We start from the raw sequence: 26990 nt of genomic DNA, 5'->3' as shown, positions 1-26990 counted from the left end.
GAGTGCCCTAGAGATGGAGTTACAGGCAGTTATGAGCACCTAGTGTGGTCCTGGGATCTGAACCCAGGTCCTCTACAAGAGTGGGCACCTTCTTAACTGCTGAGTTGTTCCTCCAGGCCAGTTTTTTAAATCTGCAGACAGGACCTTGCAAAGAAGTTCAGTCACGCCGTTTGTTCAAGACCAGCCTGGTCTACGGAGTGAGTTCCAGGACAGTCAGGGCTACACAGAGAAACTTTGTCTTGAAAAACAATGATTTTCAAGATTCATGATGTCTGAATTTCTTCATTAATATCACAACGGGGATGTGCCAAAATAGACTCCCAACAACTGGAGCAGCCAGGAGGGCTCTGGAAACACCTCAGGTTTCAGGAGTTACAGCAACAGACCTTAGAACAAACCATCACTAGTATCGGTCATGTGAATATAGCCTGCATTTGTGACTGTGGCCTGCATTTGTGGCTGTGGGCTAGCCATGGAGTACCAAGTACCATCTACCACACTGGCTATGACAACAGCAATTAATTCTGCCCCTGGATCTGCACTCTGACCAGTGAATACAGCTAAACTCTGTCACTTTTGGGTCCCCTGGGAGTTGAGGATCCCACTGGGCTCAAAACTTGGGAAGAATTTTATGTGGCTGATGATGAACTCCTGAGCCTCCTGTTCTACCCCCTCCCCCAGGGTTTCTCTGTAGCTTTGGAGCCTATCCTGGAACTAGCTCTTGTAGACCAGGCTGGCCTCGAACTCACAGAGCTCTGCCTGCCTCTGCCTCCCAAGTGCTGGGGTTAAAGGCGTGCGCCACCACCGCCCGGCCACTTTCCATCTACCAAACCACAACTCCAGAGCACCATCTCCCTGGCCAAACATATAGCAAGTAAGTCCAAGACTCGCTCCCGGCACCTCATGCTCATGCTTGCTTACCACTGTGGCATTACTGCCAAAATCCCACCAACTGGGAGACAGAGGCAGGGGGATCAGGCTTTAAGGGCAGCCTGAGCAACCTGGTGAGATGATCTCTCAAAATAAACACTTAAAAGTGGTCTGGAAGTGTGGCACAGCACCAGAGCCCTTGCCTGTAGCCCGCCAGCCGGTGCAGGCCAGACCCAGTCACCACTGAGAAAATAAAGACAAGAAATGAATGACTGAGAGAGTACCTGGGGAGGGGGTGTAGGCCTGGCCCTTAGACCTGGGGGCAGCTCTAAACAGACACCCCCTCTCTAGCTAGATAAAGCCAGGTGACGAGACCTCAGCTCCTGCTTGCTGCAGCTCGGGTCTGTGTGAAGCCCTAAGCATCCAGCAGGGAACCATGAAGGACTTGCACAACAGAGCACTTTTCCGCCTGAAATAACAGGAAATGCTGTCACCTGCAGCAAAATGCACAGCCCAGAGGCCGTCGCTGCGTTGAGTGGGACGAGCCAGGAGACAAGCATGACCTCACAGGGGCAATGTGAAAAGAGGGTGGAGCAGGTGGGTGTTCCGCAACCAAGGGGAGCCGAAAGCAGGAGCAGGTTTGGGTGCAGTGTGTAGGATGGGGTAACCAGTGTCAGAATCAAGCACAAAATCTTTAAGAGGCACAGGAACGCGTCCCTCTCAGCACAAAGAAGGGTTGAGTGTCTGAGGTGGGGGACAAAACTCCATGTCATCATGAGTGGGTGATGATGAATGATTGGATGAATGAATGAATGAATGAATGAATGAGTTAGTGGTGGTCTGGGACACATTCTGGGGTCGCCTCCTCTTCTCTCCTAGCACTCAGTGTTCCTCAGATTTCATAAGGGGACTGTGCGGCCCCAAAGTGGCTGAACCATTTTGGAGACCCAGGAACTGGACACAGTGGAGACAACATGTTCTCCAGAGCTCCATCTGAAGAGGCCAGCTGACTCCAGAGAGGAGGGGGGCAGAAGGCAGGAGAAGACAGCAGAGGCCCACGGAGTCCCTCCAGGAACTGACTGAAAGGCTCCTCCGCCATGGAGGATCACGGAGGTGCAAAACTCCTGGAGCATCAGGGAATGGCTGGGTTGGGGGTGGGGGAAGGAGAAGACCAGACATGGGGCATGGAAAGATGGAGAGGTTTAGTGCTCTGGAGATGTGAGCCCTGGGTGGACTGGGAGCTGAGAGGAGCTGAGAAGTGCAGACAGATTCACAGACACTGTTGTTGTGAGGAGACTCTGGGGCTAGGGGCAAAGCACAAGCGGGTGAGGAGGCTACCGCACTAGTCCACCATAGTCCGTGATAGTTCGCGCTAGTCCACGATAGACCACGATAGTTCGCCATAGTCCCCGATAGTCCAAGCTGACGAAGAAGACGGAGGTGACAGAGGTGACGACAGGTGGATAGACTGGCACAGCGAGTTGCGGGTTAGATGTAGGAGTGTGAGAAACAACTGTTGTACCAGGGCCCAGACCTCAGCACGACTGACTCCACCATGACTGGACTGTAAAGCTCAGCACACAGCTGGGCGGTGGTGGCGCAGGCCTTTTATCCCAGCACTCGGGAGGCAGAAGCAGGTGGATCTCTGTGAGTTCAAGGCCAGCCTGGTCTACAAGATCTAGTTCCAGGACAGGCTCCAAAACCACAGAGAAACCCTGTCTCAAAAAAACAAAAACAAAAGCAAAAAAAAAAAACCAAACAAACAAAAAACAAACAAACAAACAAAAAAAAAAAACTCAGCACACAGATAGCACTACCTGCGAAAACTAAAACAAAGACCGAAACATCAGAGTCCATAGTTCTGCTTCTGGCTAACTGTTCTTTTTTTTTTTTTTTTGTGACAGGGTTTCTCTGTTGCTTTTGAGCCTATCTCGGAACTAGCTCTTGTAGACCAGGCTGGTCTCGAACTCACAGAGATCCGCCTGCCTTTGCCTCCCGAGTGCTGGGATTAAAGGCGTGTGCCACCACCTCCCAGCCTAACTGTTCTTGTTTACTGAAGTATGTCAACCTAGGATATGGTTTTTGTGCTCATCCTGAGAAAGGCTAGGTGCTATGCTGGGATCCCAAACACTCAGAGTAGTCGCTGGTCAGTTAATAAAGAGCTTTTCTATTGGTTTAAACCCATGTCCGACAATCTTCTCTGGTAGATGCCCACAATGCTGTGAGGTTTAGGAGTAGCAGGTGTTTCCTAAATGCCCCTAGCTATTTCCCTTTCTGGGGTTAGGAGTTGGATCATCCTTCTTACTTTGCCCCAGTTTTATCCTGTTCCTGGACACAGCAGTCCAAATGTCCCCCTCCCCCTCACTAAAAGGCCCTCTGCGAAGGACCTTGGCCCAGCACAGCCCATGCCTTGTGTTCCCTCGGAATGGACAGTCAGAAATACCACCAGGCACTGAGGCCATGGTTAGGCAATACACCGACCCACAGCAAGAGACAAGTTCTTCATGTCAGCAAACCTTTACTGAGCACTCGCTGTGTTCTCGACTCTCTGTTAAGCCGTAGGAACGGAACAGGACACTAGAGATGGATAAAAATGCCAGAAACAAGATGAAGAAGGGAAGGCTCAGAGAGAATGTAGGATTCTGTGTGCTGGGTCTCTGCCTACTACGCAAGGCCTGCTCACCAGCAAGCAGGTGTCAACGCTTTGTTCTCTCCCGTGGAATAAGGTCCACTGTGTGACTAGGCCACATCTTGTCTGTCCATTTACCTGCTGATGGGACCCCAGGGCTGTCCCATATTTTTGCAAAAAAAAAAAAAAAAAAAAAGAAAAGAAAAAAAAGACTAAGAGACTAAGATTGTGTTGCTGGGGTCATTTGTGTACAAGTTGTTTTTTTTTTATGTTTTTTTTTTTTTTTTTTTTAAACAGAACCAAACAGGACCTTGTGTGGTGCTCTTGATCCCAGGCTCAGGAGGTAAAAGCAGGCAGATCTCTGTGAATCATTTTGAGGTTTTGAATATGCATAAGTCCTGGACCGATTAAGTTAGTGCAGTCAGCGGATCCCCACCTTATCTGAGGCCAGCCAGGGCCACATAGTGTCACTTGTCTCAAAAAAAGAAAGAAAGCAAAAAGGGAAACAAACAGAAACCAAGGCCTCCAGTAGCACAGGCTAGCCTTGCGCTCCTGATTCTCCTAGGTCTACCTCCTGAGTGTGTGCTGCCATGACTCACAAGAATAAGTTTTTATGTGGACTGGCTGGACCACTAAACTACCCTGCGTTTAGTCTTTAGTCCTTGCTGCTTCCTGAGGCAACTCCACGTACCCCAGTATCAGATGTGGGGGTGCAGCGCTATGCCATGGGGGTGGGATGCAGCGCTATGCCATGGGGGGATGCAGCGCTATGCCGCAAGAGCAGTTGTCACCTTCCTGCTCATCTGCTCTGACAGCTGGTGAGCCAGTGTCTCCCTTCCCTGAGCTCCAGCTCTCTGTAGCCCTTTGGTACACCCTGGGCTGAGGGCGCACCACAGCCAGCTTCTGCCCCTCTACAGCTCAGCATTCAACAGCTGCAGGAGCCTGAGAGCAACCCAAAGAAATAAGTGCCCTGCGCCCACTGCGCCTGTGACGTCACTCGCTTCTTAAGCTCCTGGCTCCTGCGGTTTGGAGATGGCTACACAGCCTCTCCCTGACCACAGAATGCGCCAAGTCTGCCCACAGGGCTGTGCCCTCTGACAGCATACCAACACCTTCCCAAAGACACTTGCCCCAGTTCCTTCCCAGACTACATCTGTCTTCCTTGTTCCCTCATCTGGCTTTGTTTGAAGTGACAGCTGACCTGAGGATTATCACTCTGGGTCTGTGAAGGAGTGTGGATGTCGATGGGTAGCCATTACTTTAGAACCTGGGCGTGGCAGCTGACACTGCAGTCCTGGTACTTGAGAAACAGGCAAAAAATATTGTTGAGAGTGTGAGGTCAGCCTAAAAAGTGAAACCCCCACTTTTGCGGCTGGGGCTGGAGAGATTTCTCAGTGGTTAAGAGCACTTGTTCTTGCAGAGGACTTGAATTGCTGAGTGGGTTGATTCAGGCCTTTAATTCCAGCATTCGGGATGCAGAAGCAGGTGGATCACTGTGAGTTTGAGGCTGGTCTGGTTTACATAGCAAGTTCTAGGGCTATATGGTGAGACCCTGTCTCAACCTCCCCTCAAAGAAAACAAACAAAACCCCAAACAATCAAACACACAAACACAACACATACATACATACAGGAGTAGGTATAGCTTATTTTGTTTTGTGGCTCTGGGGATAGAACCAAGGTCCTTGTCCCTCCTGAGCACACACTCCCGCTAAGCCACACCTCCATGTGGCAGGCTCTCCATGTTTCCTAGTCTGGTCTTTGACCTGTGGTCCTTTTACCTCAGCCTCTGGGTAAACAAGGCAACAGGATGACAGGTCTAACTGGGTCTGAGGTCTCATGTCAAGAAAGAAAGAAAGAAAGGAAGGAAGGAAGGAAGGAAGGAAGGAAGGAAGGAAGGAAGGAAGGAAGAAAGAAAGAAAGAAAGAAAGAAAGAAAGAAAGAAAAAAAGAAAGAAAGGAAGGAAGGAAGGAAGGAAGGAAGGAAGGAAGGAAGGAAGGAAGGAAGAAAGAAAGAAAGAAAGAAAGAAAGAAAGAAAGAAAGAAAGAGGGACTGGAGAGATGGCTCAGAGGTTAAGAGCACTGGCTGCTCTTCCAGAGGTCCTAAGTTCAATTCCCAGCAACCACATGGTGGCTCACAACCATCTGTAATGAGATCTGGTGCCCTCTTCTGGCCTGCAGGCATACTTGCAGGCAGGACCGGCTCCAAACTACAGAGAAACCCTGTGGGGGAGGGGAATAAAGAAAGAAATCTGAGAGAGACAGAAACACAGAGAGACACACAGAGAGAGACAGAGACAGAGAGAGACAGAGACACAGAGAGACAGAAACATAGAGAGACAGAGACACAGAGACAGAGAGAGACAGAGACACAGAGACAGAGAGAGACAGAAACACAGAGAGACACAGAGAGAGAGACAGAGAGAGACAGAGACAGAGAGAGACAGAGACAGAGAGAGACAGAGACAGAGAGATACAGAGACAGAAACACAGAGACAGAAACACAGAGAGACAGAAACACAGAGAGACACACAGAGAGAGACAGAAACAGAGAGACAGAGAGAGACAAACACAGAGAGACAGAGAGACAAAGACAGAGAGTGAGAGAGAGAAAGAGAGAAAGAAAGTTGGGGACGGGAGGAGGCTCAGCAAGCGCAGCGCTGATTGTGCAAGTCTAAGACCCACACTCAGGTCTCAGCACCCACAGAAGTGCTGAGCACTGAGCGCACACCAGTAACTCAGCACAGAGAGCACCTTGCTCATCAGCCCATCTGAAACAATGAATTCCAAGCTCAGTGATGGCCCCATCAGAGAAAATAAGGTGAGGATGATGGAGGAGAACCTGAGGTCAGTCTCTGGTCTCCATACCTGTCTGCACAGGTAAACAAGCTACACAAATGTGCACACACCCTACAACACACTGACCACATCCTTCTAACAAAGTTTTATCATAAATTTGGGAACAAAATATATCCTAAACACACAGTTGAGTGGCCTGCAGGTATGGCCTCAGCAATATCCAAACAGTCAGGGTATAATATGGTATCAACAGTTCTGGTGCTCATGGTCCTAGGGTTTGGATCCCAAACCTATCCTCAAGAAACCCCCTGGCGGGCTGGAGAGATGGCTCAGAGGTTAAGAGAACTGATTGCTGTTCTGGAGGTCCTGAGTTCAAATCCCAGCAACCACATGATGGCTCACACCCATCTATAATGAGATCTTGTGCCCAGAACACTATATACATAATAAATAAATTTAAAAAAATGAAACCCCCTGGCGCCAGGCAGTGGTGGCACTCACCTGTAATCCCAGCACTCAGGAGGCAGAGGCAGATGGATCTCTGTGAGTTCGAGGCCAGCCTGGACTACAAGAGCTAGTTTCAGGGCAGACTCCAAAGCTACAGAGAAACCCTGTCTTAAAAAAAAAAAAAAACCAATAATAATAATAATAATAATATTCTCTAAAGTGAGCAGATTCTGCTGGCTCTACCTTACTCCTTTCCGTAATAATAAAAAACTTATGCATAACATTATTAATAACATTAAAGAATAATTTAAAAAAGCGTTGCTAGAAGCCAGAGGATTGTTGCAAATCCGTGGTCATCCTGAGCTACAGAGTGAGTTCTAGGAGAGCTTGGGTACACAGTGAGACTCTGTCTCAACAAAGCACATTCACACAAAATTTTGGTGGAGATTGAGGAGCTGGGCGTCACAGCCGGCTCTTTCCAGCAGCTCTGACTTCTGGCTCCTAGCTGAACTAATCACATTGATAGTGCTGTAATAAACATTTGTTGCGTGAACTTAAGAACAAACAGCAAGCTTCCCGACCTCATCATTGGAAGCCGACGCCGGACCTGACACCCTTATGCTAATCCCCGCAGGTGGCGCAACCTGATCCTCCCAGCTGGACCGAAAAGGACTGCATTTCCCAGAAGACTCTGCGCAGGCCTACAACTCCCCATAAGCCTTTCTTCCTTTAGGTTCTGGCTCTTCTGCCAGGGAGGGGGTTTTGCGTGTTCACGCCCCGTTCACCCCAGTCCCGTTTCCTGTACCTTGCTGCTGTATCTCCATCCAACGATATTCCTGTCTCAGTTTCTCCAGTGAACCCCTGTGAGGCCTCCCCTCTTCCCAGTGCCCCCAGAGAGCAGCGCTGCGCGCGCAGCTCCCGTCCAGCCTCACAGAGGGCACGAGTCCCAAGTATTCCTGGACCATGGAGACATCCTCGCCGAGGGCGGCAGTTTGCGCTTCTGGGTGTGTCTGCAGCTCTGTGTACCGCCGGTTGGGGTGGGACCCCGGGACTGCAGGCTGGCACGTGATGTGTGTGTATGTCTTGTCTGATGTGTCGGTGTCCCTGACGGCCAGTTTCCATACTTAGCTCTGTCAATTCCCTGTTGTGTACATGGGGCAAGTGACTGCCCCTCTCTGTGCCTCAGTTTCCTTACCTGTACATTACGCATGATAAAAACATCAGTCTTTCTTGGGGGCTGTTGTGAGAACCAAAAGGCAATGCTCTAAACCTCGGGAAACGTCTGGCACAGAGTAAATCCTGCTAAGAATAAATACATGAAATAAACTACGCTTCTGCATCTTTTGTGCCCATGTGTGTTGGTGTATGTGACGTGAGGCTGCAGTGAGGTAGCAAGTCCTTGTAACCATGTCTAAAGAGTGTGTCCATCCGTGCTGTCTGTTTAGGTAGGTGGTGTGCCTTTGTGTGTATACTCGGGACTGTACTTTTGCACAGGGCATGTTTGTGTCCCTGGCCCTGTGTTTATGCTTTTGCATAAGCTGTGTGACTTTGCATGCATGAACTACTGTGTGTTCCTGTGTGTGTATGCGTTGTGTATTTGTCCCTGAGGGTGAGCAATGTGCATCCCCAGTGCCTGCATTCATGTATGTATTGCTTCTGTATGTTCATGTATGTGACTGACCAGCCTGTGTCTGTGTGCATGCAAGTGTCTTTGCGTGTATAAGCTAGTGATGTCTATGTGCTCTTTGTTGCTTTATGGAATATCAGTTTATGACAGCATGCCTCTTCATGTCCCAAAGGGTCTGTGTGGATCTTTGGGATACCTCCTTGTGTTTGGAGCTCTGTGGCTCTGGTGTGTGTGTGTGTGTGTGTGTGTGTGTGTGTGTGTGTGTGATTGATTGATTGATTCTGGGACATTCCTATGTGACTGGGTGAATCTGTACCAAACAGAGGCTGGACTGCCTATGCATTCTCAGTGTGGTCTGTCCCTGTGTCTTTGTGTGTGACGCGTCCACGTCTCTGTCTGCTGATGTCCACCTTTGTATGTGATGCGCTTGTGAAGGTTCCTGTGACATGTGTCAGCTGTGTGTGGGCTGCGTGGGTTTGATATTTGCATCTTAGCATGTAGCACACGTGTGGGCACCAGTGGTATGTCACAGTGGTGTCAGGGCCACGCACTGTGGACCCCGCCCCCAGCCCCCCCCAAGGGTCAGTTGGCCTCTGTCCCTCCTCCCCCTTTCTATTCTCCCCTCCCGCCTGGCAGCCAATGCAACCGGGAACCAGTTGTCATGACAACGCTCCGTCCTCCCTCCTCCCACCCTTCTTCTGACAGGCTCTCTGCTCCCCCAATCCCGGTTGTCCTCGGGGGCGGGGCCCTCGTTCTCCCCCCCCATCTTTCCCTCCCCCCCACCCCAGCAACCCGGGCTCCCTAGCTCTTCTCCTCCGTCCGCCTCTCCATCCCTTCATCCGTCTGTCCTTTCGAGGAGGGGGAGGGGGGTACCTGAGCCAGTAAGCAGCCCCTCCCTCCTCCTGTTCTGCGTTTCCCGCCCCGCTCCTGGGCTGGGGGAGGCCAGGGTTGAGCGGGTCCCCATGGCTGGGGGCTGAGGGCCCGCCCCCCCCTCCTCCCCAGCCGCCGATACCTCCACCTCCCTTCCATCCTGGACAAGATGCCTGCGCCCGGAGCCCTCATCCTCCTGGCGGCCGTCTCCGCCTCCGGCTGCCTGGCGTCCCCAGCGCACCCGGGTGAGTACGTCCAGCGGTTCGCGGCCGTCGCCCCACCCCCACCGGGCCATCCTGGCACCTGTGCGCAGTCCCTGGGGACGAGCGGGTCTGCAGGGCCAGGGAGACCAGCCAAGGCGGGTGGGGAGTGGGTTGCGGGTCGAGTGCATGCATGTGAGCGTGCATGTGAGATCATGTGCACGCGAGTGCACACGGGTGCGCGAGGAGATGGAAGGCCGCGGCCTTTCGGAGAGAGAGACCCTATTTCTAAGGGGGACACAGCTCTGGCTTTGCAGAGTCCCCTCCCTCAGGGTTAAGGCTGTGGTTAGAGGAAAAGCCTGTGTTCCCAGTGTTTTTAAAATAAACATTTCTCAGTCACCTTTCAGGCATGGGATAAGCAGGGGGTTCATTCAGCTCCGGGCAAAAATCTTCGAGCAACCCGCAATTGGGAGGGGGTCATGAAGCTATCAGTGGTAGCATAGTATAAATTCTCAGAGCTTCCTTCAGGCCTCACTTTTGCTCATCACTGGAATGTATCTAAATACGGGTTAGGGGATGTGTTTGGGGCGAGAGATGGGGGGCAGTCCCAGCTTGGGAGGAAAAGCGGGACCCCACCCCCAACCACCTGGGAAGGCCTTAAACTACAACTCCCACAATACATTAGGCCACCCGTCCTCTCTGCCAAGGGGGGGGGTCTCTGGGTGCCGAGCATCATGGGAATTGTAGTCCAAGACTGGCCCAGGATGGGAGGGGCATAGAGTCCGGTAGTCACTGTCTTGAATCCCAGACCCCAACCTAGCCTTGTGCCCACAGATGGATTCGCTCTGAGCCGAGCCCCTTTGGCTCCGCCCTACGCTGTAGTCCTCATTTCCTGCTCCGGTCTGCTAGCCTTCATCTTCCTCCTTCTTACTTGTCTGTGTTGCAAACGGGGTGATGTTCGTTTCAAGGTGAGGTGCCCTGGGACTAACTTGGGGAGAAAGACCCCAGCCAGAGAAGGGGCAGGAAGTCCCAGAGCACTCCCAAACCTGGGGACTTGGGATCCTCACACCAACGGATATGGGGCTGGGGATTTTAGGAATAAGTCTGTGAGCTGTGGGAAGGCAATTAGGGCAGGACATTGACATCTCAGCACCCCGCTCCTGGTGCTCCCGTTCTTTGCCTTTCGCACCCCAGGAGTTTGAGAACCCGGAAGGGGAGGACTGCTCTGGGGAGTACACACCCCCTGCGGAGGAGACCTCCTCCTCACAGTCGCTGCCTGATGTCTATATTCTGCCGCTGGCAGAGGTCTCACTACCAATGCCTGCCCCGCAACCTGCACACTCAGGTACTGCCCCTTCATCCCAGGATCCTGCGGTCCCAACACTGAGGGCTTCCTTTTGTGGCTCAGGGAGGGCAGAGGGCAGAGCCCTAGATTCATGGAAGTAATTTGTAGGGAGGCCACACTCACCATCTTGCAGAAAACCACAGATCTGGAGAATCCTGCAGGATGGCCCTGGTGCCATCAGCCTAAATCTCAACCTGGAAAGCCAGCCTATGAGCTGACTATCCTGTCTTGGAGCTAGGGTTGCCAAAGGGAAGGGCTGATTGGACTCTGAATCTTATGGGCAGCCAATGAGGAGGCTGAACCCTGCCATGGAATGTTGGGGACAGCCAATAAAAGGAGACTGCTGTCTACTCCGATCTCAGACCCCACCCACTGGTGGTGTGGGGTATCCTGGAAAGGAGAGCTCAGGGCATCCCCTCCCGCCCTTCCTCAGACATCAGCACTCCCCTGGGCCTGAGCCGCCAGCATCTCAGCTACCTGCAGGAGATTGGCAGCGGCTGGTTTGGGAAGGTGAGGGGCCTGGGTGGGAGGCAGAGGGTGGTATCCATACATCTCTGGCCTGTGCTCCTGTTCTGTGTCTACCCCCATTTGTCATCTGCTCTTGGCCTCCCCAGCCCCTCAGCCTGCCCCTCTCCCTCCACCCCTCACCCTCTCCCACCCATCTACCCCCACATCTGTCGGTCAGCGCCTCCCTCCTCACTCCATTGACCACTCCGCCTCGCCACCCGGCTCTCCACGCGTCCGTCAGTCTGTCCATCCTTCCATCCGTCCCCGCGTGCATCGGACTCTGGGCCTGTGAGTCTCTCACTCCGTGTCTGGCGGGGGACCGGGGAGGTGGGACATTAAGGGAAGGCCTGGAAGGTGGTTGGGAGTGTGGGGTGTATGGAGCTAGCCTGAGGGTGGGCTGGGCAGAGGTCAGCATTGATCGCAGCACTCCCTGACCAGGTGATCCTGGGGGAGGTTTTCTCAGACTACACGCCAGCTCAGGTGGTGGTGAAGGAGCTCCGGGCTAGCGCAGGGCCCTTGGAGCAGCGCAAGTTCATCTCAGAAGCTCAGCCCTATAGGTAAGTCCATGGACAGGGCTTCTAAAAACAAAATATCAGGTAGAGGAAGTGATATTTGGAAGTGGATGGAGCCCAGTTTGGTGCCAAACCCGGCTTCCGGTTTCAGATTTCTTCCTGATTATATGGCTCTGGTGCTGGGATTCCCCTCCTGGGATCTTGGGTCTTCCCTAGAAAGACCTGGAGACAGCATGGGGAGGGGTTCCCAGGTTGGAGGAGAGCCTGTCCACTCTGACCCTCAGTGTCTTCATCCAGCGGCAGACCATACCCAAGCCGTAGTAATGGCAGAGTGGGCCCCACCTCCCTTCCCGCTGTGAGAAAGCTATGGGTAACCTGCCTAGGCTCCTCCATTCTTAACACAGAGTTGTGCTTGGAGGTAGGAAGCTGTGCGGGAATCATTAGGCTCTGGCCCATCCTTGCTCCAAGACCTCCTATGGCTCCTTCTCGGTGCTCCCAGGACACCACAGGCCCTGCATAGTCTGCTCCTAGAGTCTCGCCTCTGTCCTCTGTCCTCAGTTTCCTTCCCGCCCCTACTCGACCACACACACACACACACACACACACACACACACACACACACACGCTGCAGCTGCTCTCCTGCCGCAAGGCCTTTGCTTCTCACTCTCTGTAGAATTCCATTTCTTACCCGCCCGTCTCTAATGCTGAACTGGGGATTCATGTTCCCGTCTTCAGTCTCAGCTCGCAGGCCCCAGGTAAGGAGGGTCTTGCACAGGCTTGGTGAGCTTTACCTGCAAGTGTACTCAGAAGGCTGGGGCAGCATGATTGTGAACCTGCGGCCAGCTACAGAAGGAGACCCTGTCTCAGAAAGTGTGTGTTGCTGGAGTTTTGCCTTGCTACTTGCATATTGTCTGTTTTTCTCTTTATAAACCGAGGCTCTTTAAGGTAAATAAAATGAAATCAGTTCAGACCTCATTAGACCAGATGGTGGTTCACCCCCGCAATCAGAACACTTCAGAAGCTGAGACAGGAGGATCTCTATGAATTTGAGGCCAGCCTAGGCTACTAAAAATGAATTTAAATAGTCATTTCCTGAGTGACACTTGGCACATTTCGGGTGCACCCCAGCTGACCCGTGTCAGAAATCTATGGGGACAGCCCAGGCTGACTGGCAGCTCAGGCCCTCGCTGTCGGCCCCAGATGTTTGCTGATCCAGACGTGGACCTGAACGATATGGCCCTTCCTCTGTGACAATCCAGTCTGTGTGGCCCTGCACAAGTGCTTGCCCACTTGGGACTCTGTGCCACTCTGGGTCACCCTGGTCTTTATTCTGCCCCACAGAGTTGTGGCGAAGCCCTGGCTTTCTCTCTCCATCGTCCTTGGTCCTTAGCTCCTGCTGTTTCTCAGGTTCCAGCACATGCAGTCACTTTTCACAGGCTTTTAACCAAGTGGGGGTTAGAAGTCTCCTCCTAGGAGGGGAGAGGCTGAGGAGCCAGCCAAGCTGTGGCTGTAACAGAGATACTAGCCTGGCCCCGCAAGTGGCCCGTAAGAGAAAGACCTCATGTGCACTGGCCTCACTTGAGGAGGGTTGTGGAGAAGGGAAGGGTTTGTAACAATGACAGGGCTACTTTCAGAGACCGGGGAGGCCTAGTTCCGTAGGAGCCAGCAGTATTGCAGAGCCCTGTGGGAAGCTGGTTACAGCGAGAAAGAGTGGAGCATGCTAGCATTGGGCAGCAGCCAGCAGCCCTGCAGACACAGCTGGGACGGAGGGTGAAAATCAAGTCCAGCATATGTCTAAGTGTCAGAGTAAAAGCAACAGTAATGGTGGGACTCGTGGTGTACACCTACCTTGTATCCCAGCACTCTGAAGGCTGAGGCAGGAGGATTGTGCACTCCCGGGCAGCTTGAGCTGCAGAGTGAAACCTTACCTTAGATGTGCAGAATAGCAGGACCCATCCTCGTCACAAGCAGCTCCCCCACAGCATGCTTTCCACATGGTTTCTATGGGAGCCCCTTCCCATCCGTCACAGGAGGGAAGCAGAGGAGGCAGCGGGCCTCCCCAGGAGACCTGAGAAGGATCCAGACCCAGGGCGAGGCTGGATGATGAGGAAGTGAGGGCACTTTGGGACAGTGCTGAAGCTGGGGCCTAGGCAGTGGCAGAGACAAGAATGGGCTGCAGAGACAGGCTCAGCGGTTAGGAATGTGTGCCGCTCTTTCAGAAGACCTGAGTTTAGTCCCCAGCCCTGAGTCAAATGGCTCACAAGTGCCTGCAACTCCAGTCCCAGATTTGATGCCCTCTCCTGGCCCTCGTGGGCACCTGCACGCACATGCACACACCCACACATAAACACACATATGTACACATGATTCTAAAAAAACACAACATCTGGAGAAAGAGAAAAGAGTGAGGGTGAGGCATGGTGGTGGCACACACCTTTAATCCCAGCACTGTGGAGGCAGAGGCAGGTGGATCTCTATACGTTTGGGGCTAGCCTGGTCTACAGAGTACAGGACAGCCAGGACTATATAGGGAGGCCCAGAGTAAAAAATAAAAAAATAAAAAATAAAAAAATGAGAGAATGTACCCTATAGAGGTGGGCTGTAAGAGCAACAGGAACACCAGAGAGTGAGGGTCTCGTGGCGCTGCTGGGACCATAGAGAGTTGTGCACATGTCAAGCAGATTAGGGGCAACCGGAAGAGGAGGTAGAGCATCCAGGTCAGGTCTACAGACCTGGTAAAGGGTTTGGTGAGGTGCGTCCATAGCATGGACACAGGCTGTTCTTTCTCTACCCCCTAAAGGAGCCTGCAGCACCCCAATGTCCTCCAGTGCCTGGGCGTCTGTGTGGAGACCTTGCCTTTCCTGTTGATCATGGAGTTCTGCCAGCTGGTGAGGGGCTGGGGAAGGGGAGGGCCTACTGGGAGCTGGAAGCCAGCTTTGGTCTCAGGACTTGGGGGGTCTTAGGTTCCCATGGTCTCCTGTGTGGCTTCACTAGCTTCCCTTTTCCTTTATATATTTCTGGGGGCCAGGGATCGAATTCAGGGTGTATCAGGCATGTGTGGCAAGCATCTGACCAACCAGGCTGAAGCAGCAGGGGAAACTGAGACTTGGAGGGGCTGCCCAACATGGGCCAAAGGCTACTTTGTACTTGCTTCAAATTTTGTTGAACTGCCCTGTTTCCCTCCCAGGGGGACCTGAAGCGATATCTCCGGGCCCAGCGGCCACCTGAGGGCGTGTCCCCTGAACTGCCTCCTCGTGACCTGCGGACACTGCAGAGGATGGGCCTAGAGATTGCCCGGGGTCTGGCTCACCTGCATTCCCACAACTATGTGCACAGGTGAGCTAGGAGGCCACACAGCAGGGGATGCAGGGAAATACTGAGGAAGAGGATTCTAAAGTGCCAGGCACCCTGAGCTTCTGAAGGGGGCAGAGGAAGAAACCGGGAGAAGCAGCAAAGCAGAGGGAGATTAAGTGAGCAAACTGGATGTGTTGGCTCTGGCCTGCAATCCCAGCACTCAGGAGGCTGAGGCAGGAGGATCCGGCAGGGTTGAGGCCAGCCTGTCTACTTAGCAAGTTCCAGGACTCCCAAGGCTACACAGTGAGACCCTGTCTCAAAAAAGGGGGAGGAGGGAACAGGAAAGGAGGAGTGGAGGAGGAGAGAGGAAGAAAAGGAGAGGCTGGGAGGGAGGAGCCAAAGGAAGGGGAGCTTGGCTAGCAGAGAAAGAAGGAAGAAAGACTGAGGTGTCAATACAGAAGGTGGGGAACGAGGAGAGAGGGCAGGAGTTAGTAGAGGAAAGCGGGAATTCTGTGGGGGGAGGAGCCAGAACAGGAGCGGGAAGATCAACCAGAGGAAGATGAGGTCTCAGGAGAGAGGAAGGGGAACAGGCGGGTGGTGTGGTGGCAGAGGAGGAGGGAGTCGGGGATGGAGGACCTGCACTAGAAGAGCAGGGTGAGCAGAGGGAAGGAGAGGCGAGAGGCGCTGCACTGTGGGCAGGGCTTTCCCCTCCCTCATTCTGCCTCCCCCCACCCCTACTCCGCAGCGATCTGGCGCTGCGCAACTGCCTGCTAACTTCAGACCTCACTGTTCGCATTGGAGACTACGGGCTTGCGCATAGCAACTACAAGGTGGGCAGTGCGTGTGCGTGTGTCTGTGCGTGTGGACCAGTATGTGTCACCTGCTGACCTGCTGACCCCGCCCGCCCCCAGGAAGACTACTATCTGACACCCGAGCGCCTATGGGTACCTCTGCGCTGGGCAGCACCGGAGCTGCTGGGCGAACTGCACGGCAGCTTTGTGCTGGTGGATCAGAGCCGTGAGAGCAACGTCTGGTGAGGCCCTGGCTAGCGCCTGGGGGATGGGACTTCACTGCTCTCTGACCTCTGACCTCCAACCTCCCACACAGGTCACTAGGGGTGACACTTTGGGAGCTATTCGAGTTCGGGGCGCAACCCTACCGACACCTATCCGATGAGGAGGTCCTGGCCTTCGTTGTCCGCCAGCAGCACGTCAAGCTGGCCCGGCCCAGGCTCAAACTGCCCTACGCTGACTATTGGTAAGGCACGTGACTCCAGTCAAGCCCAGGCCCAAACTTATCCTATCCCAGCCTCTGAGCACCTTTTCACCTGATGCTTGATGTGGGGAAACTGAAACAGGGGACTGGCACGTGGAACTCTGCCCTAACCACCAGTCCTCACCTGACTTCATTCACCCCTCTTCCCCCCCATCCCGGGTCTCCGCCTCCCTCTGCCTCAGGGTCTCCGTCTTTGTCTATCTCTCTCTGTTGGTCTCTGTTCCTCTCCTACTCTTTCTGGAATTCTGGCCTCTCCATTGTCCCCTCCCTTGTCTCCCAGGTATGATATCCTGCAGTCTTGCTGGCGGCCGCCAGCCCAGCGCCCCTCGGCCTCTGATCTCCAGCTGCAGCTCACTTACCTGCTGTCTGAGCGGCCCCCCAGACCCCCTCCGCCACCGCCCCCTCCCCGAGATGGGCCCTTCCCCTGGCCCTGGCCCCCCTCGCATAGTGCCCCGCGCCCGGGGACCCTGTCCTCTCAGTTCCCACTTCTGGATGGCTTCCCTGGGGCTGATCCAGATGACGTACTCACGGTCACCGAGAGCAGCCGAGGCCTCAACCTTGAGTGCCTGTGGGAGAAGGCCCGGCGTGGGGCAGGCCGGGGTGGGGGTGCACCTCCCTGGCAGCCTGCCTCTGCTCCTCCTGCGCCCCACACCAACCCATCCAACCCCTTCTACGAGGCGCTGTCCACGCCAAGCGTGTTGCCGGTCATCAGCGCACGCAGCCCCTCGGTGAGCAGCGAGTACTACATCCGCCTGGAGGAGCATGGTTCTCCACCAGAGCCCCTCTTCCCCAACGACTGGGACCCCCTGGACCCAGGCGTGCCCGGTCCCCAGGCCCCCCAGGCTCCATCCGAGGTTCCCCAGCTGGTGTCCGAGACCTGGGCTTCCCCCCTCTTCCCTGCGCCCCGACCCTTTCAGACCCAGTCCTCCGGATCAGGTGGCTTCCTACTGAGCGGCTGGGACCCCGAGGGCCGGGGCGCTGGAGAGACCTTGGCAGGAGATCCTGCCGAGGTGCTTGGGGAGCAGGGTACCGCACCCTGGGCCGAGGAAGAAGAAGAGAGCTCCCCAGGCGAGGACAGCAGCAGTCTTGGGGGGGGACCCAGTCGCCGGGGACCCCTCCCTTGTCCCCTGTGCAGTCGCGAGGGTCCCTGCTCCTGCCTGCCATTGGAGAGGGGGGACGCCGTGGCTGGCTGGGGGGGGCACCCTGCCCTTGGTTGTCCCCACCCTCCAGAGGACGACTCTTCCCTGCGTGCAGAGCGGGGCTCCTTGGCCGACTTGCCCCTGGTCCCCCCTACCTCAGCCCCTCCCGAGTTTCTGGACCCCCTTATGGGAGCCGCAGCGCCCCAGTACCCCGGGCGGGGGCCGCCTCCCGCTCCCCCCCCTCCGCCGCCACCTCCCCGGGCCCCCGCGGAACCGGCCGCGTCCCCCGACCCCCCGTCGGCCCTGGCCAGTCCAGGCTCCGGCCTGTCGTCTCCGGGCCCCAAACCGGGGGACAGCGGCTACGAGACCGAGACCCCTTTTTCCCCCGAGGGAGCCTTCCCAGGTGGGGGGGCGGAGGAGGAGGAAGGGGTCCCTCGGCCGCGGGCTCCCCCCGAGCCACCCGACCCAGGAGCGCCCCGGCCACCCCCAGACCCGGGTCCCCTCCCACTCCCAGGGTCCCAGGAGAAGCCAACCTTTGTAGTTCAAGTGAGCACCGAGCAACTGCTGATGTCCCTGCGGGAGGACGTGACAAAGAACCTCCTAGGGGACAAGGGGTCGACAGCCGGGGAGTCAGGGCCCAGGAAGGCGGGGAGAAACCCCGCGAACAGAGAGAAGGACCCAGGCCCGAACAGGGACCTGACATCTCTGGGCAACAGGAAGAAAGTCCCCAGCTGGAACCTCCCGGTGAACGGGGTGACAGTGTTGGAGAACGGGAAGCCGGGAGCCCTGGACATGAAGGAGAAGGTGGTGGAGAATGGCCTGGAATCTCCCGAGAGAGGAGAGAGAGCCTTGGTGAATGGGGAGCCCATGCCCCCAGAGGCCGGCGAGAAGGTGCTGGCGAATGGGGTTCTGATGTCCCCAAAGAGCAAGGAGAAGGTGGCAGAGAATGGGGTCCTGAGGCTGCCCAGGAACATGGAGAGGCTACCAGAGACTGGACCTCGGAGAGCCCCAGGACCCTGGGAGAAGACGCCCGAGACTGGGGGTCTAGCTCCAGAGACCCTGCTGGATCAAGCCCCTGCGCCCTGCGAGGTAGCCTTGCCCCAGAACGGCTTGGAGACGGCCCCTGGCCAGCTTGGCCCAGTCCCCAAGAGCGAGAACCCGGAACCCGGGACCGAGTGGAGAGTCCACGAGACTGGGGGGGCACTGAGAGCCCCCGGGGCTGGGAAGCTGGACCTCGGGAGTGGGGGCCGAGCCCAGGGGGGCGCGGGGATGGCCCCCGCCGGCGGCCCCGCAAGCGGCGTGGACGCAAAAGTCGGATGGGTAGACAACTCGAGACCACTGCCACCTCCGCCACAGCCACTGGGGGCCCAGCAGAGGAGGCCGGAGCCAGTGCCTCTGAAAGCCAGGCCGGAGGTGGCTCTAGAGGACGAGCCAGGGGTCCCAGACAGCAGGCTCGGAGAAGACACGGCCCCCAGCGTAGACGAGGACCCCCCCAAACCGGAGAGGAAGGGCCCCGAGATGCCACGCTTGTTCTTGGACTTGGGACCCCCTCAGGGGAACAGCGAGCAGATCAAAGGTGAGGAGATGGCCAGTTTCTGGGGCAGAGGAGGTGGTGAGGAAAAGCTGAATAGGCCCTGGCACTGAATGCCTACGCAGGAGTCCTTGTACCTCGGGTCTAGCCTTGGCTGTGGTCCCATCTGTATTCCTAAGAACAGGTCTTTCCTTCCACCTGCCAAGAATGGATGATAGGGAAGGCCCCTACCTGGCAAGGTGGCTGTGAGGGGAGGCCTTAGCAAAGCCCTTAGCTATGGCCTAATTGTCACCACTGAACTCTATGACATAGTGAAGGCCTGTCTTTGTTATTGAAGCTTGTGTAGATGGGGTCTCCAAGTTTGGAACCAGACGGTACCCAGAAACAGGAGAGGGCTGGGGGAAAAGGTGGGGAAAGTTCAGTGTTTAGGAATAGCCACTCCCACAAGGCTATGGGAGTTGTGGAATTTGCTAGTTTTTCTTGTTAGTTCAGTGTTCTGAGTGTTTGAATGGTTGTAGCCAGCTCTGAAGTCTGGTGCTGCTGGCCAGGGCCGTGTGAGGGCTCCTCTAAGCTGAGAGTGATCAAGAGTGGAACCACATGTCCATAGTACCAGCACTTGGGAGAGGGAAGCAAAGGATAGCTGTGAACTGGAGGCCAGCCTGGGCTGCCCATCAAGTTCCAGGCCAGCCTGGGCTACATAGTGAGGTCCTGCCTCAGACAAAGCAGAAGGAGATAGCTCAGTTGATAAAATATGTGAGGAACTGATCCCCAAGAGCCACACAAACTAGGTGCGCTGCTGTGCTTGTAATTATATCTAAAGGAAAAAACTCTGGGAAGTAGAGACAGGAGGATGGCCGGAGCTCACCGCCCAGCCACTCTGGCTTAATTGGTGAGCTAAGGCCCAGTGAGTGACCCTTTCTCAAAGGACATGATGTACTGAGGACACCTGAGGTTGTTCTCTGTCCACCCACATGCCCCCCCCCATTAAAAAAAGGCAGGCAACATGGCCCAGATGAAGGCACTCGCCACCAACCCTGACGTCTGGAGTTTGATCCCCAGTACCATGGTCGAAGGAGAACTTCTTGTTCCCTAACTACCACACACATGCATAAATACACGCACAGAGATATACACAAAATTTAAATGTTTAAAGGCAGCAGTAAACTGAGGGGTCTCTAATATGTCAGGCCATAGGTTGCCCGTGCCTGGACCCCAGGGTGCCAGGGCTCACTGAGAGGCTAGGAGCAGAACGATGAGCCACACAGCGACATCTCAAGAGAGATGGTGCCCACCAAAGCTCCTGAAACCCTATGGAGTATACTGCCCTATTCCTGCTCTGCACTGGCACCCCTCCTGTGTGTCTAGGAAGACACCAGGGTCACATGACACTACTGGGTGAACTAAAATGTCTCAGAGAGTCTGGGTAAGAAGAGGCTAGGAATGGCTTACTATTTTTCCACCCAGGGAACTCCTATTTATCCTTTAACATCGCACATAAACTTCCCCTTCCCTGGGAAGCCTTTGTGATGGCTAAAGGCTATCACTCCTGCCTTATTGTGCACACCCACCACTCTGCACAGCGCCGTGGCTGCAGTGATGCTCATCCCACTACCCTGAAGGGCAGACACCTTCTGAGCCAAGGCGAAGGCAAGGAGGCAAGGAGCTGAGTGGCTAGCAGGGGATGGGTGGAGTGGGCACCAGCTTGGCACATTTAGAGAGCAGCAACAGGTCAGTGAGATGTGAATGCAGGAAGTGGCCTCACCTGTGCCCCCCCCCCCCCCCCCCCCCCCCGTCACCCTCCGTAGAGCCTGCAGGTGGTTTAAATGTGCACTGAGGGAGGAAGGAGTGGCCCTTTCCTGTTGCTTATGGCCCAGAGAGGTGGATGTGCTTGTGGAGGGGCACAGTGGAAGAATGGGATAGGACTGGATGGAGAGTGGCCTTGGGGACCTTTGGGGCAGAGAAAGTGCTGGGAGGTGACAACCAAGGGCCAGGCAGGGAAGAATTTCCCTTCTGCAGGGAACATTGGTTTATTAACCCTAGAGATTGTGAGCACTTCTCTGTGCACAGACCAAAGCTGAGCTGAGCACTGTTCTGTTCCGGGGCCAGGTACACCAACTAGGGCCGGACAGCTGCGCTAGGAAGGGGGTGTGGCCAGAGCATGTATGCCTGGTCAGTGCTGGAGAACTGGCTGTGATAATGTCATATACAAATGTTGAGAGGGGGCAAGAATAGGGAGTTCTGACTGAGATGGGGACAGATTACAGAGAATAGCTGGGCCCAGGTGTGAGAAGCCTGTTGCTCTGGGTGCTGAAATTATGCATTAGAGTGGGTGGGGGTCTCTCACTCTGTATACAGAGAATCCCTCAGCACACAGCCCTGGGCAGAGCCTGACCTGTCTCTCCCCTTGCAGCCAAACTCTCCCGGCTCTCGCTGGCGCTCCCTCCGCTCACGCCGTTCCCGGGCCCGGGCCCGGGCCCGCGGCGGCCACCTTGGGAGGGCGCGGACGCAGGGGCGGCTGGCGGGGAGGCCGGCGGGGCGGGAGCGCCGGGGCCAGCGGAGGAGGACGGGGAGGACGAGGACGAGGACGAGGAGGACGAGGAGGCAGCGGGCTCTCGGGGCCCCGGGAGGACACGGGAAGCCCCAGTGCCCGTCGTGGTGAGCAGCGCCGACGCGGACACGGCCCGCCCGCTGCGGGGGCTGCTCAAGTCTCCACGCGCGGCCGACGAACCCGAGGACAGCGAACTGGAGAGGAAGCGCAAGATGGTCTCCTTCCACGGGGACGTGACCGTCTACCTCTTCGACCAGGTGAGCGGGGCCTCAGGGCAGACCGCAGCAGGACTGGAGGGAGGCGGACCTCTGGGTGGTCCTGGTGAAGCAGCGGGGCTAGAGGAAGACTCACCTTGCGGGGCCCTGGGAAGCCCAGTCGGTGGGCGGGACCTGGGGGGCTAGGCCGGGGTGGGTGGGCCGAGCCTAGCAGGAGTAGGACCAGGAATGGGCTAGGGACTTGTGATGCGAAGGGGTCTGGAGGTCTAGAAGACTGTCAGGCAGCAGCCTACATAGGCTGGGAGACAAAAATAGAGATTAAATACTGAGCGAATGGGGATGGGGCCCAGATCTCTGCGGACGGAGCCTAGTGCTTTGGGGTCTGGTTTGTCGTTAACAACTTTAACGTCTGTGGACTTGACTCTAATTTAATTTTTAGTAGTGTTTGTCTGAGTATATTAGGGAGTGCGGGTGCCTCCGAAGACCATAAGCTTCGAGTGCTCTGGGTGGCCCAGTGAATGGGTGGCCAGAGGCAGGTGTCCCATGTGGCACCTGGGTAACAAACCCTAGTCTTTTGGAAAACAGCTACACCTCTTAGCCTCTAAGCATCTCCAGCCCCTTGGGGTTGGGCTTTAAATGGGGTGAATCTTATCATGTGTAGGTTTAAGAAAGAGCAGGCTTGGCTTGGTTGCTCAGGCTTGCAATCCCTACTTCCAGAAGACAGGCAAGACAATCTCTAGTTTTTTTTTTTGTTTGTTTGTTTATTTTGAGACAGAGTTTCTTTGTAGCCCCTGGCTGTCCTTGAACTAGCTCTGTATACCAGGCTGACCTCGAACTCACAGAGATCTGCCTGCCTCTGCCTCCTGAACACGAGCACCACTACCACCCAGCGACAGTCTGTGGTTAAAGGCCAGCCTGATTTGCACAGAGTTCAGGGCAGCCAGGGCTACATATCAAAACCCTGCCTCAAACAAACAAATGAACAAACATACTAAAAAAAAAAAAAAAAAAAAAAAAAAAAAACTAACTGGGACCTGAAATCTCCATCCTATTGAAAAGAAAATGGGAGGTCTTATGGACTGAGACTGTCTGAGGCCAGGTCGTGAGACACTTGAGGAGAACGGGATCAGGCACTGGCAGGGACCTGGGATGCCAAAGTGGAATCTCTGTGTAGCCCTGGGTGTCCGGGAACTCACTCTGTAGACCAGGTTGGCCTAGAACTCGGAGACCCACCTGCCTCTGCTTCTTGTGCTGGGATTAATTAAAGGTGCACCACTTTGCTGGGCTCAAGTGGGACGGTGAGAGTTTGAGTGGGGGCTGGGGTATTGTCTTTTTGTGCTCAGCCGCCGTTAGGGATCGGGAGGGCCAGAAGAACAGGCTGTTAGTTCTGAGACACAGGTTTGGATCTCTGCAGCCCAGATCTCTGAGGTGGTGGCATCGGCTTTAGAGCAGTGTCTTGGGTTAAGGGCTCTGAGTTCAGGCTGAATTTAGGAAGCAGAAAAGAATTACTGAGCTGGGTGGGGCTTCACAATCAGGTAAGAAACCAGGGTGAGAGTAAGGCCCGTCGAAGGCAGACGAGGGTTACATCCACTTCGTCTAAGTCAGTGATTACAGGCTGGGGTACCTAAAGCCCCAGCAATATCTTTGACTTTGTTGTCCCTTGGAGCGGTGGTTGGGATGTGACAATTCATTCCCTATCGTTTCCTACCCTTCCTTGCTTTCACAGGAGACTCCAACCAACGAGTTGAGCGTCCAGGGCACCCCCGAGGGGGACACGGACCCATCAACGCCCCCAGCGCCCCCGACGCCTCCCCACCCCGCCACCCCAGGAGATGGGTTTCCCAACAACGACAGCGGCTTTGGTGAGGGGCGGATCCCACGGCTTGGGCAGCGGAAGGGCGGGGTTTGGGAAGGGAGGGACAGGCCTTATTATACAGTGGGCGTGTCCTGTAGGGAGCTCGGTGCTGGGAAGGGACCTGGGAGAGCTCTGGAGTCCGTCCAGCCTTGAAGGGTGGACGGAGGGTCCTGGAAGGAGCTCTGGAAGACAGGGCCTGGTAGAGGCGGCCAGGGGCCAGGGGGTAGCTGAAGTGGGAGGGGCGGGGCCTTGCTGGAGGGTGGGGCTAAAGCCTGCGGGACTGGTGTGTCTCTAAGGTTGGTCCATTCTCTCCCTAGGCGGCAGTTTCGAGTGGGCGGAGGATTTCCCCCTCCTCCCCCCGCCCGGGCCCCCCCTGTGCTTCTCCCGCTTCTCCGTCTCACCTGCGCTGGAGACCCCGGGGCCGCCCGCCCGGGCTCCCGACGCCCGGCCCGCAGGTACAGTGCTTCCAGCTGGACCCTGCCCCACCTCTCCCCATCCTGCCCTCCCTCGCCTTGTCTAGCTCGTAATTGTCCTGCCTGTCTCTCTTCCATTCCTCCCCTCCCCCCATCACATTGACACCTCTCAGCTCAAACCAATTGGCTCCCATTCACACCTTGGACAGTTACATCTCTTAACCTCAGTTTCTTCAGTGATTCCCATATGCACACTCTCCTGCCCATCTTTTCCATTTCTGGGCTCAGACACCTTGCTGGATCTCCATCTCCTCTCTGAAAGCACTTAAAAAGCCGGCAGAGGATATGGCAGACCCCCAGAAACAGGAGCATTATAGCAGCGGCGAGTTCGCAGCGCCCTGCCGCATTGTAAGCCACTCAATCCTCAGTGCGATCCTTAGATTCTAGTCCCCTCATTTTACGGAAAGGAGAACTGAGGCACCTAGAAAAGAGGCTTGAGCCGGAATTTCTCTCCTGGCTGCTGGCCCTGAGTGCTGCCCTCTCGTGGTTAGCATCTGCTGCATCCTCGCACTCTTGAAGCCAGCTACTCGGTTCTCCCCTTGCTGGCCACCATGTTGAACACCCAGTATCGGCCCTGACTTTTTTCAGGGATGTAATGTGGGCCAGTCAGTGTCCCTCTCTGCCTCAGCATCCTCATCCATAGAATAGGTATGATAGAGAATCTTGCTCCTGAGTGTTCTGAGGGTTTAAGTGGTTTAATCCCCCTGATGGGCTTGGAGCCTGGAGCTTGTGTAATGCCATTACTGACCCAGAACTGTGAACAACCTGCACGAAGGCTGGAGGCAGTAGAGCTTAGCTAGTTCAAGGAACAGAAGACTCTGCTGTTGAGGATGCAGAGTCAGAGTGAGGGGAGGGATGGGACAGATTCTTTTTTTAATTTTATGTACATTAGTGTTTTGCTTACACGTATGTCTGTGTCAGATGGCATAGCGTTTCCAGACAGTTGTGAGGTACAATGCACAATGTAGGTGCTGGGAATTGAACCCCGGTCCTCTGGGAGAACAGCCAATGCTCACAACCACTGTACAATCTCTCCAGCCCTGAGATGGGACAGATTATAAATGACTTGGAGGCCTGGTGTGGTGCACACCTTTAATCCCAGCACTTGGGAGGCAGAGGCAGGTGGATTGGTGAGTTCAAGGCCAGCATGGTCTACAGAGTGAGTTCTAAGACATTCAAGGCTACGCTGAGAAACCCTGTCTCGAAAAACCAAAACATATAAAATAATAATAAAACAAATAAAGGACTTGGGGAAATTTTGCCCAGATGATGGTGGTGAACCGTGAAGGAGTGTAAGCAGGGGACAGGCTGTGGCCTGAGATGGCCTGGGTGTCTAGAGAGAGGCTCACAAAGAGTCCAGGTAGGAGAGGCTAGTGAGCAAGCTAGGCACAGGGAGAGAGGAGAGGGAGGGCAGAGTCAAGGGAAAGATAGGATTGGGGCTGAATCCCTCCGAGTCACCCCAAATATTGCTTCCTGACACCTCCATCTCAGGATCCCCAAGAACACAGGGCAGGGTAGGTCCAGGGTGTGGGGACACTGGTTAGACAGTGAGTCAGGGCCAAGGCTGGTAGAATGACCTCACTGTTAGTCACCAGAAGCGGAGATGGAAGGCCCAGTGGTAGGAAGCCCCAAATCCTTACCTGCTATCACAGATACTCCCGCCAGGCATGGGCGGGGAAGTTGCTAAGCCCGTCTGTCTCCCCAGACCACTGCAGGCATACCTGTGGGCTCCACCTTTACATCAGCTCCTGAGTGAAGAACTCACCCCATGTACTTTGAAAAGGAGCAAGGGCCATGCTTTCCACTCAAGGAGGAAGTAGGCTGATGCCTCCCCTTGGCCAGGCTCCCAGCTGTCAGCACAAAGTGTGAAGGAGGGCTGACCCCACTGGCCCTGGTGTTCTAGATCCAGAGAATGGGTCAGGCTATCATGATGTTTGGGGAGGCTGGAGGATCGTCCTGGGAAACCTTGTTGAATGTACTGTAGGTCCCATACGCTATGCAGTGGAGGTAGATCCATTAACACTCAGTGCCAGAGAGGGATGCCTGAGGGAAGCTGAAGAATCAGATGGTAGCCTGGATGTCCAAGGGTGCAGAGATGATTCACAGTGGTTGTAAAAGACCTCTAAGAGGGGGCCTGGATTACCTGGGAAGGACATTTAGACACTGGGAACAGAAGATGCAAAGACCCTGGGGTAGAATGGTATCTGAAATGTTGAGGGCAGAGGATGGGATAGGCATGGTGCCACTACTGGACCTTCAGCTTGACTGAGTTGGAAACCGTAAGCCTGTCTTCCCCGATTCTGTCCCTCCTGATTCCCATCCTTTCTCTACTCTCTTTATCCTCAGGCCCCGTGGAGAACTGACTCCCCAAAGACCCAGCCCCTTTGCGCCCCAAGAAGAGGGTTTGCGAGCAGAATCTTGTGTGGACGATGCAGCCATTGCCCCTGACACTGACATAGCCTCTGGGGAGGCACCTGAGGCTGGGCCCTCCTCCTCCTCCTCCTCCACCATGTGCCAAACAGGAGGCCCCGGCCCTCCACCCAGTCCCCCAGATGGGTCCCCTGATCCCCCTGATCCCCTTGGAGCCACATGAGGCAGGAAGCCCCATCGCTGGATAGCCACACTTCTTGGAACTGAACTGAACTCTTTTGGGCCTGGAGCCCCTGGCACAGCAGAGGTCTCTCCTGACCCACTCCTGGCCTCATGAGGGCCACTGGCTTCAGGAACCTGGGCCCCCATCTTGCGTCTCCCCTCACCCCCAGCCTGGCCCCTGGAGGGGCCTCTGGTTCAAACCTTCGCGTGACATTTTCACATTATTTAAAAAAGACAAAAACCAACTTTTTGGAGGAAACTGGG

The 26990-nt window shown here is 55.2% G+C and overlaps 1 protein-coding gene across 1 annotated transcript; it reads left to right on the top strand.

The window, feature by feature from the left end:
• The first annotated feature begins 9154 nt into the window (after window positions 1-9154).
• Lmtk3 (lemur tyrosine kinase 3) lies at window positions 9155-26644 on the top strand. Its single transcript, XM_050121514.1, has 15 exons — window positions 9155-9485; window positions 10275-10408; window positions 10635-10785; window positions 11219-11295; window positions 11731-11849; window positions 14605-14692; window positions 14992-15140; window positions 15844-15928; window positions 16010-16131; window positions 16206-16355; window positions 16654-19088; window positions 21454-21848; window positions 23533-23668; window positions 23979-24116; window positions 26481-26644. The coding sequence occupies exons 1-15, from the start codon at window positions 9410-9412 to the stop codon at window positions 26495-26497; spliced, it is 4272 nt and encodes a 1423-aa protein (XP_049977471.1). The 5' UTR covers window positions 9155-9409; the 3' UTR covers window positions 26498-26644.
• The last annotated feature ends 346 nt before the right edge of the window (window positions 26645-26990 follow it).

Source organism: Alexandromys fortis, unplaced genomic scaffold (assembly GCF_014885135.2).
Source record: "Alexandromys fortis isolate MF-2015 unplaced genomic scaffold, M_Fortis_MF-2015_v1.1 scaffold_161, whole genome shotgun sequence".
Taxonomy (NCBI): domain Eukaryota; kingdom Metazoa; phylum Chordata; class Mammalia; order Rodentia; family Cricetidae; genus Alexandromys; species Alexandromys fortis.
This window is presented reverse-complemented; position numbering and strand designations above follow the sequence as displayed.